This window comes from Budorcas taxicolor, chromosome 5 (genome assembly GCF_023091745.1).
Source record: "Budorcas taxicolor isolate Tak-1 chromosome 5, Takin1.1, whole genome shotgun sequence".
NCBI lineage: Eukaryota > Metazoa > Chordata > Mammalia > Artiodactyla > Bovidae > Budorcas > Budorcas taxicolor.
Genome location: NC_068914.1, coordinates 113,956,731 through 113,974,101, shown reverse-complemented (window position 1 = coordinate 113,974,101; position 17,371 = coordinate 113,956,731). Strand labels below are relative to the sequence as shown.

The 17,371-nt window shown below is 37.9% G+C and overlaps 1 protein-coding gene across 2 annotated transcripts in view; it reads right to left on the bottom strand.

Annotated features, from left to right (window-relative positions):
• RIC8B (RIC8 guanine nucleotide exchange factor B) overlaps positions 1-17,371 on the bottom strand; it is a 101,899-nt gene that overhangs the window by 58,902 nt on the left and 25,626 nt on the right. For both annotated transcript variants that reach the window (XM_052640074.1, XM_052640075.1), the window contains exon 3: positions 4,568-5,176. In XM_052640074.1, the coding sequence (XP_052496034.1) occupies positions 4,568-5,176 (609 nt within the window). The remainder of the gene's footprint in view (positions 1-4,567; positions 5,177-17,371) is intronic.

Genomic DNA, 17,371 nt, shown 5'->3' with positions numbered 1-17,371 from the left:
TGTTTGTACTTGGTTGTCTGGCTCTAACATGTGTGCTTGTCCTTGTATTTTTTCACTACATTGCATGGATACCTAGGAAACACTGCAGAAGGGAACATATGTTAAAAGTAAGGGATCTCTAGAATAACATGCTTTCCTTGATGAGCCAAGACATTTAGCAAAGTGTTAAAACAGGAAGAAGATAGGATCATTTCCATGAACTTTTCCAGAATTGACTTTGGGTCCTATAAAAGGAATCACTTGACCATTTGACCTTTTAAAATACACTACTATCAGCAAAGGGAGAGAGAAAGAGACAGGGAGAAAGGCAGGGAGACAGACAGACACCACACGTGGAAATAAGGCTAGCTACATTTCCTAATGAATGGAAAAGAATCTCCAAATTCTACTGATAGCATTGGCTTCCAGATAGTAATATTGAGGCATGAATCTAAAATGAACAAATTCCACTAATTTGCTAAACCTCAAGAGAAATTTAATTTTCTGTTTTTGTGAACTGTAAATGAACAGTCATAAAAATACCTACTGGAACAGTTAAAACCAAAACCAAACATATTTTTTTGTGACAACTGAGTTGTAAAATAGGTAAAGATTTTAAAAAGTGAAATGCTTAGGTTTTAAAAGGTATAAACTAGTACTATTATTCTGAAGGTCAATATCTGGTAATACATATACATTTAAATACATATGATACATACAAAAAACCCTAAAGTTTTGAAAAATCCTTTGGCACAGGAATTTCAGGAATTTATCTACAAAGACTTTGTAAGAAAATTCACTGTATTACTATTTAAAGTAGCAAACAATTGCAAAAAACCCAAATTCTTACACATAGGGCATTTGGTAAAGGTGGATGGATCCTTATGAAGGAATACTTATAAGTATTTTTACACATATACTTGTGAGTGTTCTTTCGTAAGGGCTTCCCTGGTGGCTCAGCTGGTAAAGAATCCGCCTGCAGTGCAGGAGACCTGGGTTCAATCCCTGGGTTGGGAACATCCTCTGGAGAAGGGAAAGGCTACCCACTTCAGTATTCTGGCCTGGAGAATTCCATGAACTGTATAGTCCACGGGGTCACAAAGAGTCGGACACGGCTGAGCAACTTTCACTTTTGTTCTTTCATAAAGATTTATTATCTTTAACAAATATGAAAAGAAAGTGGTTATTAAAATTTATTTTTTTTGGATGCAGAACTCTATATCCCAAATGAAGTCTAGTTATAACCTAAATTTAAAGAAAAATAACAATAGCAACAGCAACAATCAAAGGTGCTTTTTTTTAAAGAAAGGGTGGGAAACTGAAACACTGTCCACTCAACCTCAGAGGTCACTCCTAGGAACTTTATGGCTTCAAGGAACACATCATGTAATCTACTACTCTTCAAGAACATTTATTGTGGAAAAGAAAAAAAGCAAGATGATAAAATGACTGCATTTTTGTTTAAAAAAAAAAGTATATATATATGTTTATATATTATACAATGAAGAATGATTAGAAAGATATACAGCAAAATGCAAATAAGGCTTATCTTTGAGTGGTGGGTTTACAGGTAATTTGTACTTTCTTCTTGCTCATATGCTTTTTCCCTTAGATCTTTGAAGTATTATTTAGCAAGTATTCCCTTTCAGAATAAGGAAAATATTATTTTTAAATATGTATTTTAAAGTTGGATTCTTCCATACAGTCAGCTTTCCCATCCCTTTATTTCAGTTGGTATTTTATTTTATTTTATTTATTTATTTTTTCAGTTGGTATTTTAAAGTATTAACAATTCTTTAGATGATTGCTCACCTGGAGAAAGATGTCTTTAATCTGACAATCAAGTAGATATTAAAATTCAGGTAAATGAACTCTTCCTGACAAGAGGAAGAGTTTCTCTGCACCCTTACTACAGATTTTCTTTATGCCAAGTTGTAGTGTATTAGTCTCTCAGTTGTGTCCAACTCTGTGAGCTCACGGACTGTAGCCCGCCAGGCTCCTCTGTCCATGGAATTCTCCAGGCAAGAATACTGGAATGGGTTGCCAGTAATACATCCTCCTCCAGAGGATCTTCCCGACCCAGGAATCAAACCTAGGTCTCCTGCACTGCAGGCAGATTCTTTACTGTCTGAGCCACCAAGGAAGCCCAACTCAGTTTAGATGATCCCAATTTTGTTGGCCACATCCAAAGCATCATAGTCAAGTTGTAGACACCTCAATAAAAAGTATTCTATACTCTGATTTCTGTGTCTCTTCACATGCTGTTCAATCTCTGAGAAAGGTTTCCTCCCCTCATTCTTTAGAAGGCTGAATCATTCTCAGTCTTCAGATCTCAGGAGAGACTTTCAGAGGTCTTTTCTAACTATAGTAAATATTCTCCATCATTGTACTGTTTCTTTCCTAGCACTTAACACAATTTAAATTACATATTTGCTTACTAATTATCTGTCTCACCAATAGAACTGAAGTTTGCTTTAGTACTATTCGCCAATATATTTCACAATGCCTGGGTAATACCTGGCAATTGTTCATAAATATTTGTTGACTGACTAAATGCTTGCTAAAATTTGAATTTAGAGACTTATGGAGACTCAAATGGTTTAAATTAACCTTTCCCATGCATGCGTGCGTGCAAAGTCACTTCAGTCGTGTCCAACTCTTTGCAACCCTATGGACTGTAGCCCACTAGTAGTCCAATTCTCCAGGCAAGAATACTGGAGTGGGTTTCCATGCTCTCCTCCAGGGGATCTTCCTAACCCAGGTATCAAACCTGGGTCTCTTAAGTCTTGTGCATTGGCAGGTGGGTTCTTTACCACTAGGGCCACCTGGGAAGCCCAACCTTTTCCAGACTCAAGACTCTGTTGTTAATACTGTTTACAACTTCTGATAATTTCAAAATAGCCCAGAGGCATATTAACTATGTACATTTTACAAAGGTTGTATCCAGTGATCCATGACTCACAAGGGATTTGTTGAGATGTCCACTTCAGGACTACTGATTCTTTATCATGTATCTTTTGAAAAATAAACAGTCTATAATACAGAGTAAGCATTTGCCACTTCAACATTTTCTAAAGCCTCTTCCAGCCCTGCTATTAATTATAACTGAAGCACACTAATTAGGGCTAATCTCAGTATACTGTTATTTATTACACATCATTCCATACATATGCTGATGTGCAGCCGCTGAACTATAAATCCTTTCTGTCAGGAATCTGAAAGGGTCTGAGCTACTATTTTGGACACAATTTAAATAACAGGGCCTCCAACAATGGCAAACCAACAGTCTCAGAAAAGCTCTTGCAACTAAATGGAGAACTTAAAAACACCAAAGCAAACAGTATAAGAAAAATAACCATAGAAGGTACCAAATAAGCATAGAGACATAACATTTTAAATACTTCCAAATATTTGGTTTCAAAGCACAAATGGAGCATGTGGGCTTTCTGCATCTTTTTCTGCCAAGTCCCAGGAAAAACTAACCATACTACAGTCATCTAAAACAGCTGTTAGGACTGATCTTCAAATATTTGGTTTCAAAATATAGACCTATTTGCACTTTAAAACTCAGATGCCTGCATACTGCTCCTATAGCACCACACTGAGATAATCCTTTCAAACTAAGGTGCTGGCAAAAACAGACCTTTATTCATGGTGAGAACTGCCTCAAATAGACACGGGAAAATGTTAACTTAAGTCCTAAAGTCAACTGTCAAAAAAGATAATTTGCTCTGGCACCAAAATACTTCTTTTCTTTCTTTTTGTAAGAGACTATATTTTATGAGTTACTTAAGGTTAAAGAGTGAGGGTAAATGTGAAATATTAAGATTGTAGAATCAAGGGAAAAGGTTTGTCCTCTTCACTGAAAATAGTTGACTTTCTTAAACTAATCTTCTCATTCAGCATATTGTTCTTGTGGTACTCAAATATAAACTATCAAATCTGCCTCACTTTGGGTTGCTGGACGGTCCAAGCCACGGAAAAGGATCTTAGTCTAGAAATAAATCAAGTGGTTTAAAATAACCTTCCCATATTCTGGTGTAATTATACTGGTGTATCAGCATATATCCTAGCTGTATCCTATAATTCTGATAGAGTAACACATCAGGAGACTGGTATGACAGGTGATAAACACAGTGTCTTTTACTCTTCTGAGCAGATATCCATTCTGACTGACTGATTTCAACTGGCATAAATATCTCAATGTTTCTTTAAAACAGAGGCAATGAACATGCCTATACCTTTATGAATTATTGTTTTGTTTCCCATCAACTCTTATAATAATTTAAACCTTGTTTCTGAAAGAGGCACTTAAAAAAAAAAAGACACATGATAGTACAACTCAAAAAGGAACTATACTTGGCACCTTACAAACAGCAGTCCATCCTCACCCTATTCTTCTGATAAGTGTCACACAGATGGAAAGAGTAAGAGTTACAAATAGTTAAGAAATGTATCCTGAGTCATATAACTGATTAATGTGGGAATTGGAAACTTCTTCCATTTCCCTGTTTAGCATTCCTTTGTTTCAGGCAGCTCCCAAATCAATGAAATTCCAAGCAGACGAGAATACTCTTCTTGACCTTACCTCTTTATGCACCTTCCAACTGTCTACCGTCACATTGAAGAGAGCTTTAAGGGCCTCAATGGCACAGTCTGTCTCCTGAGGTGAGAGAGGAGGTCCATTATGGTCTATGGCCGATTCATATTCATCGGTCCACTTGATGCTAAAGGCACTTTCCAAGATCTGGGTTAGCAGCGGTAGTCCTTGGAGCTCATAGCGCAATTGTGACCTGATGTCGGTGTGCAAAAGTGACAGGACGAAGAGCAACCGCAAGTCAAAGCACTTAATGTCATTGATAAACTTTCGGTCCTTGCACTTTCTCAGGAGGTTACAGAGCTTTGCAGCAAGGTTAAGTTCCAGACTGAGCTGCTGTGCCATCTGACTGTTGAACACTATGTTACAAAGACATTTTAATGACTCCACAATAACTGGGAACTCTGACACCTTCTCCAAAGAATCATCCGACTCATTTAGCTTGGCTAGTCGCAGCAGTATCTGCATATTTTCCTTGGTTGTTACAGGAACTAAAACCTTTTTGTCTCTGGAGAGAATGCGGAGAACTTCCAGGCAGGACACTTGACATGTTGTTGGGATGTCCTTTAAAAGGATTTTAAATATGCCTTCACAGAGTTTCTGAAAAACAAGAATGAGTATGAAAAATATGGTTATTTGGCTTAAGTGATTTAAAATGGACTGTTTCTCTATCAGTGTATTAAATTGCAGTTCAAGATCTGGCTAGAAAAGATTTTTACCTTTTTAAAGTCACAGAATGTTAGAACTGAAAGAGACCTTATATTTGGTGCACTTCTTTCATTTTACAGATTTGGAAATTGAGGGCCAGAAAGGTTAAGCTACTTGTATGAGGCCAGAATGAATTAGTGGGGTAGCAAGAATAACAGTATGGGTTTCCTAACTTCCAGCCTAATATTCTTAGTTTCAAAGAGAATTAGTGACTTTATACAGATGAGTTTCAAATATCTTATATAAGTTTGTTCTCAAGAATTTTTAACATCAGACTACATATACTATGAGGATGGAAGGTAATCGTCTGAATCATAGCTATTCCCCTCCTGGAAATAAAAATTAATGCCTTGAGAATTGGTTCGCATTTGGCCACAAGTATAGGCTCTTATAAAAAAGACTTAAAGAAGCCTACATTTATGCCCAGTTTCAGCCTTGCTAATGTTTTCCGAATTTATAGTACTATGGGCAGTAGTCCCATGTTATATAAACCTTAGAACTCTCTTTAGCTAATATGTAATAACATTTAATTATCAAATGACCCCAGAGAAGATCTTTTGCTGACAACATTGCTAACAATTATTTCAAGTACTGGGTTGCAAAGAGGGCTCAGCTAGCATATGTGATTCCTTTCAGTCAATTGCAAAAAGGTGGCCCTCTCCACGCTAACTGCAGACAGTGTTCCTACTGGGTGGTCAAATTACCAAAAAAGCCCTCTTCCTCCACACAGCCCTGTGCCAGGACATATGGCTTAGGAAGCTCAAAGTGTGGGCAGGATCTTAGCTTTCCTTTGTTCTCTTGGAGTAGGGCACAGATTACACAAATATACTAGCAGTCCTGGTTCTAAATCTTGCTACCACTATCTCAGAAACAATTCTTTATTTGGACCCAAGTGTACTCTATCTTGAATTTTTGAAAAAGTTTTTTCTGTCATTGCCAAATTTAAGAACCACTGATAATTCTCTTAAAAGTCAATGTCCAGTTTTCTTCTCCATAAACTGCAGATCTGGGTCTCTGAACCTCAAACCTTGTATGAGGAAAAGCAGGTATAACCATTCCACTGCCAACCATTTCTATACCCATTACATTTTATAAAAACAAAAGCAACAACTATCACCAATACAAGGTTTTACAAAGTTTCTATTACTCTGTCATCAGACTTTAACTAAAAGAGGCTATCTGTGGGTCAAGAATTATGATCTTGGCAGAAATTTTAGGCCATGTGCATCTTCTCAGTACATCAGAGTCAAACAGCTATGGAAATGTCAATTTTAAATGTACTATGTTCTCTAGATGGAGGTGGAAAAAAAATTAACCTAGCAAGCTAAAAAAAACTTCACTACATTGTTAACTCTATCCCTTAACATACCTGATTAACTAGAAGGGACTTCTACTTAATATTTTAATATCATCATAAAAGCATTTTTTTTCATGAATGCTGTTTTGGGATAGAGGAAAGTATAATATGCCCATTATCAAAAATACATAAAACTGGAAAATTTCTCCAATTTCAGATTTTTCACATCCAAGACAAAGAAAAAAAATATCTTTTACACACTGTTTCCTACATGCTATATTCCTGGGTGGTGGAGTTAAATAACCTTTGCTCCCATATAATTTTAACCAAGAAGGAATTATCTACATTCCTGTTTAAGAAATACATAATAAATAAGGTATCATAAAATATTATATACATGAATTTGGAGTTCTACATATCTAATAAAACACAGAAATCTTTAGTTCTTTTCTTTCTAAACCAAAAACAACAATAAAATCTCCTCCCCGCGCTCCAAGTCTGTGGGTAGGAATGACTTCTTTCTTCCTCCACTGTCAGATTCAAGGAAAAAAAGAGCAAAGTATGAATACAAATAGCCAAGGCTATAAACCGAATGGACTGTTAAAACTCTGGGACATAAGAAGGCTACATAAAAGAGATTAGAGAGGCCTACAAAATTTAGAGTTAAAAACTGCCTCACCTAAAGGCTTGTAGGAAATCCACAACCAACACTGTTTCAAGCATAGTTTTCAATCAGTTGTTTTTAGACATGTCATTTCTCATCACAGACTTGCCTCACATGACAACTGTTAGGTAGCTTTTTGTTATACTGTCTCTTGAAAAGTAATAACCACTTCTTGGACAATGAACCCCTCCCCTTTTGTATTACAACTTTAAAAAAAAATCAAAGACGTACTCAAAATATAAGAAGTTATATTTAACAGACACATTCATTGCTCTACTCAATACAATTATTTCTATTTAGAGAATATTATAAAGAAAAATTAAACCATGTACCGCATTTGGATGAATCAGAAGTTTTTCTTTGCATATGAACCACAAGTAAGAACACTGAAGAGGTAGCATTCCTTATGATTCCCCCATCTGTTGAGTGCATGAAAGACTTCTGTTTCAAAGGTGCTCTTGTTTCTTTATTTTGCCTTAATGGTATTTTCCTGTACTATAACTGTTTTTTTCAGTTGATTTTACTCCTTCAAAAACATGCCTTGCTCTCTTCAAATGCTTTCCATTGCTCCCTGCTGCCCACAGAATGCAGCTGAAATAAGCTCAGTGTCCCCTTTCCTATATCTCTGTCACATACATACACCCTCCCTTTTCTTTCCTTTCCAAGTGCTCCAAACGGACTCCCAGTCCCCTGACAATATGTCCTGAACCTTCTCCCACCATTACCTCAGCATGGCCTACCCTGTCCCCATTTCCACCAGTCAGGACTCCACTCTTTTTCTAAGGCTTAATTTGAAGACTGAAGGGAACAAAAGATTCCCCAGCTGCTCCATCTGCTCTCCTTCTATACAGCACTTAGTTTCAATAAGCACTTAGTTCCTTATAGAGTGAGATGGATGTTGGGGCATTTCACTCCTTTCATCTGTATCCCACTGGCAGGCCCAGGTGTGCTATAGCTGTTTTTAAGTGCAAGATACCCACATACTCCCAAAGATTATCTGCTTTAAAGTTTACTACCTGACTCTCCAACCCCTTCCAAAGAATAATTCCTTTGTATTCCTCCACCACCAGCCTCCTCTCACTATCAAGTCTTCTCTTCCTCTTTTTGCAAGTACAATAAATCATCATTACATAACATTTTAAGTACAAACTGTTTTTATTAACTTTCTAAGTATTTATTTACACAAACTTGTTATCATGGTTCAACTGATATATTTTGTAATCTGAAAACTATTTTGGTATCTTAGATAACCATGAAACACATAATTTTTTTCCATTAAAATTGATGGAAATATCTTCTGCTTTAAAATCTTTTCACTAAGAGGTAACGTTTTCAGGAATGAACTAAAGTCATAAAGCAAAGCTTAGGTATGCTCATAAAGTATAATTACTTCAGAGGGGCTGACAAAAAGCCCTTTTAAAATGCTCATTAGGTTGCAGTGCACGTGCTCAGTCGTGTCAGATTCTCTGCAACCCCATGAACTGTAGCCCACTGTGAATGGTATTATCCCAGCAAGAACACTGAAGTGGCTTGCCATTTCCTTCTCCAGGGGATGTTCCTGACCCAGGGATCGAACCCACATCTCCTGTATTGGCAGGTGGATTCTTTACCACTGAGCCATCTGGGAACCCCCCACTAGCTTAGTAGCCATGGCTATTTCCATAGAGTTAGGCTGTAAGACCCAGCGGCAGAGACTCAAGATTGAGATTCTCAATGTTAATACCATGTTTTGTCAAAAAATTTTTGGTAGCTTGCTCCCTAATGGAAACCCTAGAGTATACTATAGTAATGGTTTTCAGCATGCATCATAATCTCTTAAAAGAATTATTTGTTGTTGTTGTTAATTTTATTGAAGTAGAGTTGATTTACAGTCTTGTGTTAATATCTACAGTACAGCAAAGTGATTCAGTTATACATATATATGTACATATTCTTTTGCATGTTCTCTTCCGTATGGTTTATCACAGGATACTAACTATAGGACTCTGTGCCGTATAACAGGACCTTGTTGTTTATCCATTCATATATAATAGTTTGTCCCAGACTCTCAGTCCTTCGCTTTCCTACTCACCCTCCTCCATGGCGAACCACAAGTCTGTTCTCTATGTCTGAGTCTTTTTGTTTCACAGATATGTTCACTTGTGTCATATTTTAGATTCCACATATAAGTGATACCATATGGTATTTGTCATTCTCTTTTGGACTTATTTCACTTAGTATCATAATCTCTAGGTGAGGATTGTTGAAACACAGATTGAATCAGAGTTTCTGATTTAGTCAGTCTGGAATGAGGCCAGAATTGGGACTCTTAACAAGTTCCCAGTTGATGCTGTTGCTGTCAGTTCCTAGAGTCACACTCTAGGAACCAATGAACTACAACTAACAATGGACTGATATAACTTGGATGTTGGGGACCAGGGGTTAACTGAGAGTAACTGACCAGATAAGCACAGAAAGTAGGCAGAGCTGAAAGCCATTGGCATAAACACCGTAACTTCTCAACTGTCCTAGACGTATCAGAGTGGCAGGAATAGGGATGGGATGTCATTATCTGGTCACACTACTTTTCGTAAATGTTAAAAATCACTTGAGGTGTAAAGTGTATTACTTGCTTAAGATCAGTGGTCCTAGGCCTGAAACTTGTTCAACTTATCATAGACTCCAGAACTAGAACAGTGTTGTGATTAAGAGCAGGGGTTCTGGATTTAAATTTGTGTTTAAAGGCTGACTCTACTCTCTTCTAATGGTGTGATCTTGGAAAGTTACTAAATGAAATCACATATGTAGAGTACTTAGAACAGTGCTTGGAAAGCATTAAGTGTTCAGTACTGGTTATCATTTATATATTGTTATAAGGTAAAGATCTCAAATCCTCAGCTTAGGATTTATGATCCTCCTTGAGAAATCTGTATGCAGGTCAGGAAGTAACAGTTAGAACTGGACATGGAACAACAGACTGGTTCCAAATAGGAAAAGGAGTACGTCAAGGCTGTATATTGTCACCCTGCTTATTTAACTTCTATGCAGAGTATATCATGAGAAACGCTGGACTGGAAGAAACACAAGCTGGAATCAAGATTGCCAGGAGAAATATCAATAACCTCAGATATGCAGATGACACCACCCTTATGGCAGAAAGTGAAGAGGAACTAAAAAGCCTCTTGATGAAAGTCAAAGTGGAGAGTGAAAAAGTTGGCTTAAAGCTCAACATTCAGAAAATGAAGATCATGGCATCCGGTCCCATCACTTCATGGGAAATAGATGGGGAAATAGTGGAAACCGTGTCAGACTTTATTTTTGGGGGCTCCAAAATCACTGCAGATGGTGACTGCAGCCATGAAATTAAAAGACGCTTACTCCTTGGAAGGAAAGTTATGGCCAACCTAGAGAGCATATTCAAAAGCAGAGACATTACTTTGCCAACTAAGGTCCGTCTAGTCAAGGCTATGGTTTTTCCTGTGGTCATGTATGGATGTGAGAGTTGGACTGTGAAGAAGGCTGAGCGCTGAAGAATTGATGCTTTTGAACTGTGGTGTTGGAGAAGACTCTTGAGAGTCCCTTGGAGTCCAAGGAGATCCAACCGTCCATTCTGAAGGAGATCAGCCCTGGGATTTCTTTGGAAGGAATGATGCTGAAGCTGAAACTCCAGTACTTTGGCCACCTCATGTGAACAGTTGACTCACTGGAAAAGACTCTGATGCTGGGAGGGATTGGGGGCAGGAGGAGAAGGGGACGACAGAGGATGAGATGGCTGGATGGCATCACTGACTCGATGGACATGAGTCTGAGTGAACTCCAGGAGTTGGTGATGGACAGGGAGGCCTGGCGTGCTGCGATTCATGGGGTCGCAAAGAGTCGGACATGACTGAGCGACTGAACTGAACTGAACCTACATTTTGAGTCTTCTCTTTCATACTGCTCCCCTATCAAACCCTGCTCTCTAATTATATTTATTTCAAATTATTTCATGTAGAGTTTTTTGCGTTTTTTTTTTTTGCTTTCTTGCTATCTCCCTTGTATATGCATCAGTCCTTCTCCTTTGATTATTTAAGTTTTATCCATTCTCCAAAACTAAGCTTAAAATTAACTTCTGATATAAAGTTTTTCCTTACTACTTCAGCCCCCAACATTCTTCCTCTCCAAGTAATGCCCATACCAAAATTTGTAGCAATCATTGGTATTTAGTGAATTCTTCCTGTTTTTTTATGAGTTTGCCTCAGCTACTAAAAGGTCTCTGAAGGTAGAAAGGACATCTTTCTTTTATGAGAGAAGAAAATGTACTGTAGAGGCTTTTAAATCAGAAAAACCTGGATTTAACAGCCAGCTTTACCACTATGATTCAGACATTTTTTTTTTACTTCTGTGAGCCTCACTTTCTCATTTGTAAAATGGGAATAATATCACTTATATCTCAGAGGGCTGTTGTGAAAGAGTCTCTGGGACATAACAAGCACATTTGAATTGTGACTATTATTGTGTTTTATTTCTTCATAATCCTTGCAGCCCTCAGCAGAGCAACAAGAACACAATGAGCACCCAACATATAAAATGATTATACTAAGAAGTTCCCTGAATTTAAAGCATTAGTAGAAGTCAACTAATGTTGTCCGGATAGTTGCCCTTTCTAAGAAGGAATGGGAGAAGCAGTAAACGCTGTTCTTGTGATTGTACTGGTAAGATGGTTTGTCCTATGGTGTAAAAAAGTCTTTTTATATGAAAAGCAAAAATTATGTGACTTCAAATAAAGTTCTCTTTTCTGAAGAGTTTAAATTCCTTATGCATGTTCTTTAAAATGTAAAATGCATTAAACTATCAAAGAAAATAGAAAATACATTTATAATTATACTATGCAGTATTAACATATTTTATATGCGGTGGACAGAAGGATTTATCATTAGTCAATCTACTTAAGTATCAGTAACAAGCACATTACTTCAGCCTACAGAATCACAATCATCATGTGTAAATAATTTTGTTTCCTGTCTTTTAAATTTACTTTTTCCACATTGCTATAGAGTCCTTATAAACATAATTTTAATTTGAAAGTGAAAGTCACTCAGTCATGTCCAACTCTTTGAGACCCCATGGACTATACAGTCCATGGAATTCTCGAGCCTAGAATACTGGAGTGGGTAGCCTTTCCCTTCTCCAAGGTATCTTCCCAACCCAGGGATCGAACCCTGCATTGCAGGAGGATTCTTTACCACCTGAGCCACAAGGGAAGCCCAAGAATACTGGAGTGGGTAGCCTATCCCCTTTTGAGCATTTTAATTTGATGCAATATTAAATATGACTCCTGTTTTCAACAGGTGTTTAGCATGAAATATAGCAGAGTTCAGGAAAAGCAGTGGACTTAGTATCAGAAGGGATGATTTCATAATTTTAATAATAACAGCAACATTGTTTGCGTAAGTGCTGTATAGTTTACAAAAAACTTTCATATACATTCCTCAATCTAAGGAATGCTTACTGAACACTGACTATGCTAAGTCACTTTAGTCGTGTCCGACTCTGTGCGACCCCATAGACGGTAGCCCACCAGGCTCCCCCGTCCCTGGGATTCTCCAGGCAAGAACACTGGAGTGGGTTGCCATTTCCTTCTCCAATGCATGAAAGTGAAAAGTGAAAGCGAAGTCGCTCAGTCATGTCCAACCCTTAGCATGGACTGCAGCCTACCAGGCTCCTCCATCCATGGGATTTTCCAGGCAAGAGTACTGGAGTGGGGTACCATTGCCTTCTCTGGAACACTGACTATATGGTTCTTTAAATGACTACCTAAGAACACTTAACTGAGAAGTAGAAGGCTAGGACTCAATCCAGATCATCTGACGCCAGTGTGATTTCCACTTAAGTCCATGATCATACTATGCTATCTCTCATTTAGCTGTGACCCTCAGTATGTCACTTTATTAGATTTTCTTTCTCTGTATCGTGCATCAAGACTCTTTCAGGCAACCTTCTTCCAGCTCCAGAATGGTAAGCTTTTCACTATCAATCTGTAAAACCAGGATTAGCTGTAACTTCAACTATGAAACAAGCGAAAACAGGCTATGACATATATATGAGCATTCAAATAATGTATCCATCATGATTTACATGCTATCCTAAAAGTTTATTTCTAAAAACATTTTTAAAAGAGAAAAGTCAAGTTTTATATACACAAAGAAAATGTCTTTGCTTATAATATAGACATCATAGTTAGTCTATTATACTCTGGCAACTCCAAAGAGGTAGTAAGAAAATACTTTTGAGACAAATATTACTACTCAAAAGTGTCTGCAGATTGGTGCCAGTTCACAAACTGTCTGTTATCAGACCATCCCTGGTAGCTCAGCTGGTAAATAATCCACCTGCAATGCAGGAGACCCTGGTTTGACTCCTGGGTTGAGAAGTTCTGCTGGAGAAAGGATAGGCTACCCACTCCAGTATTCTTAGACTTCTCTGGCGGCTCAGACGGTACAGAATCTGCCTGCAATGAGGAAGACCTGGGTTTGATTCCTGGGTTGGGATGATCTCCTGGAGGAGGGCATGGCAACCCACTCCAGTATTCTTGCCTGGAGATCCTCATGGACAGAGGAACATGGTGGGCTACAGTCCATGGGGTCACAGAGTCAGACACAACTAAGCACATAAAAAGTTGAGAAATGTGATTTGACTTTGCTATCCAAGAATGTAATTATTTAATGATTCACTTTAATTGTACTTTCAAAACTACAGGTCTATTACAAATTAGAGGAAAATTAAAAAACAAATAAGCAAAAAACTTGGTCCTTCATCACAAATAATGTGAAGGCACAGCTCTAGAGAATGCATTTTATCCCATATGTTTTCTTCAAATATATAATGAAGGCAGTAAAATTAACTCAGATCCCAGACTAATGAGGAAATACTATAATGCCTCATAAACAGACTTTGTTTTTGTTGCTCAGTCACTAAATCGTGCCCAACTCTTTTACGACCCCATAGACTATAGCCCACCAGGCTCCTCTCTGTCCATGGGATTTTCCAGCCAAGAATACTAGAGTGGGTTGCCATTTCCTTCTCCAGGGGATCTTCTAGACCCAGGGACTGAACCCACATTTTCTCCTTGGCAGGTGGACTCTTTACCACTGAGCCACCAGGGAACTTATTAAGGCTTTAATTATTAGGCACTGTGGTAAAAAGTGATAGATGTCCATCAAAATCCATCCTCCCTTTCTTAAACAGTAACAGAACTGTGGCAAGTTTCATGGCTGCCTGGTTACACTACACTCCTCAGCTCTTCTTCATGGCCATATGGTTGAACTCTTGCTAATGGAATATATGAGGACACATTGTATGCCCTTTTCAGGTTTGGGTCATTACAATAGTGGGCATGCCTTCTCCCCTTTCTTGTCCCCTTCTGCAGCCCAGAACCTGGAAGTGGCAGCCCAGTACCTGGAAGTGGCAGCCCAGTATAGGCTAAGACAATGTTCAATGGCAAAGATATGACTTGACAAACCTGTAAAGAAGCTAGGTCACTGAATCAACACATGGAGCAGAGCTACTTATCTGCATGGTTGATCACCGATGAACTGTTATTTGGAAAGGTAATAAATGCCCATATTCCTTAAATCACTTCTTCATTGGGGGTCTCTCTGTTGCAACAACTTGGCTTTACATTTAAATAAGAATGTACCTTTGAAATATGATGTCCTAATGATGCCCCATATAGAACTTCTTATACCATCATTTCATAAGTAACATAAGTGATATTGTACCTCCCTGGTGACTCAGATGGTAAAGACTCTGCCTGTAATTCAGGAGATGTGGGTTCAATCCCTGAGTTGGGAAGATCCCTTGGAGAAGGGAATGGCTACCCACTCCAGTATTCTTGCCTGGACAGAGGAGCCTGGTGGGCTATAGTCCATGAGGTCGCAAAGAGTCAGACATGACTGAGCAATTAACATTTTCAATGACTAAGCAACTACTCTATATCTAATACCAAGACTCAGACTAACTTGGCCTGTTTGTGCCATGGTTGGTTTGTATATTCATTTGTTCCATCTATTTATCCATTCATTAACAATCCACCAAATGTCTGTTTACTAAATTCAAGATAAAATGGGAATGATAGTATCTACTTCATAGGGCTATTGGGAGAATTAAATAAGATAATATGTATGTGCTGCCTTAGAATAAAATACTCAATTTACCACTATAACTATAATGTATATGCCATAATAGAAAATTTGAGTTGCCAAGTCAGAGAGACTTCACTTTGCTATTTTATTAGCTGTGAGATCTGGGCAAGTTATTTGTTTTTTTTCTGAGCATAAGGTTCATTACATGTGAAATGGGGATAATACCCTATATATTACAGTGCTGCTTATTAAATGAGAGGATTGTACACAGTAAGAGACAAAATTGTACATTTCTAAGAACAAGACCTCTAAAAATGGGCCAATGACTGAACAACCAAATCAAAAATGAAATGGCAGTGAACAGAGAAAGTGAACACTGCAAAAGACAAGGACTAACCTAATGTCTGTTTTATTTATAAGAAACAGGAAAATGCAATAACTTTTCAGTTCAACTTGGAAAGAGGGGCAGAGTACACACACAGCAGAGGCACCGAGTTCAACTTGGCAGTAACCCTATGATAACTACAGGCTAGAAAACAGTTGAAGAGCCAAACAAAATGAGTATAATTTCTAGAATCAGAATATTAAGAGTTATAAAGGGCTATAATGACTACTTAACATCAATAAACACTAGCAGTGCAAAAGGTTCTATTAAAAAAATGGGTTTTGTTAAAGAATAAATCTGGGAAATTTATAAGGCTTATTAAAATATTTAAGATTCTCAGATGAACTGTGGAAAAGAAACATGTTTTTTAAGCTGATACTTCCCTTATTTATTTGACCATAGAATCCTTTTAGAAAATAATACTTAATAACATATTCAGGATTGTGTGTGTGTGCCCAGTCATGTCCAACTCTTTGAGACCCTCTGGACTGAAGCCCACCAGGCTCCTCTGTCCATGGGATTATCCAGGTAAGAACAGTGGAGTGGGTGACCATGCCCTCCTCCAGGGGATCTTCCCAACCCAAGAATGGAACCTATATCTCCTGCATTGCAGGTGGATTCTTTACCCATTGAGCCAACTAGGAAGCCCATACTCAGGATCAGGGGATTTATTTTATAGATAATGAAAACTGACTCCCAAGGAAGCTAAATGAATTTGCTTAAGCAGCACAGAAAGCTACAATGGAAAAGGGGACTAAGATTATTATTTGACTCCCAGTCCTACTCTCTTTTCATTCTACTGGTATCTGGTGACAAAATAAATAAAAAATGAATGTTACAACATTCAAAGCAATTCTGGGATAAGCTAGGTCTGTGAAAGGAATTACTAAGGACTGATTATTTTTTCTCCTTCAACAGACAAGTCCTTAAACATGGTTCTTATTATTATTTACTGTTTCTGGTCTTCTATTGTGTGCTGAAATACCTATCCATTCTCCTTAATAGAATTAAATATTTTCTCTTTAATAAGAGTGGATTCCCCATCCCACCCCCACCTTCTAGTCCATTATGTCTGCAATGTTAGCCACATGCTTGATTTATGCTCTCACTGCAATCAACCAGTGTTCCTATAGTGATGGGAGAGAACCCTGCTCTTAAAATAGGCACATTCATCCGGGAGATCTGGCACAATGCCAGAGATACTTAAAGTCACAGGACAATCCTTGTGCATCCTCTTTAACTAAAAGATTTATCAAGGGTGGAAATAGGGAAGTGTTTCTACATGAAAATAAACAAATGTGTTACAACTCACAATACAAAAAGTCACATGAATTTTTAAGATAAAAATTCAAATGGGGAACAGTTTTGTAGTTAAGGCAAAGTCCCTTGAATGATGCCTCCCTGGCTTCTCAGGGTTATGCCTACACTCTTTTCTGATGGATGTCACTGGATATATATTCCACAGGGATCTAATTTTAGTTCTTAACTGGAGCTGAAGGTCAGCCACCTAAATCTGATAGTTCTAAACTTTTGCCTTCTGTGCACAGCAATGTGTGTGTGTGTGCGTGCACGTGCGCACACACACATACATATGCACAAGACAGAAAGAGATGTATTAAATTCTAAAATCAGCTTATTA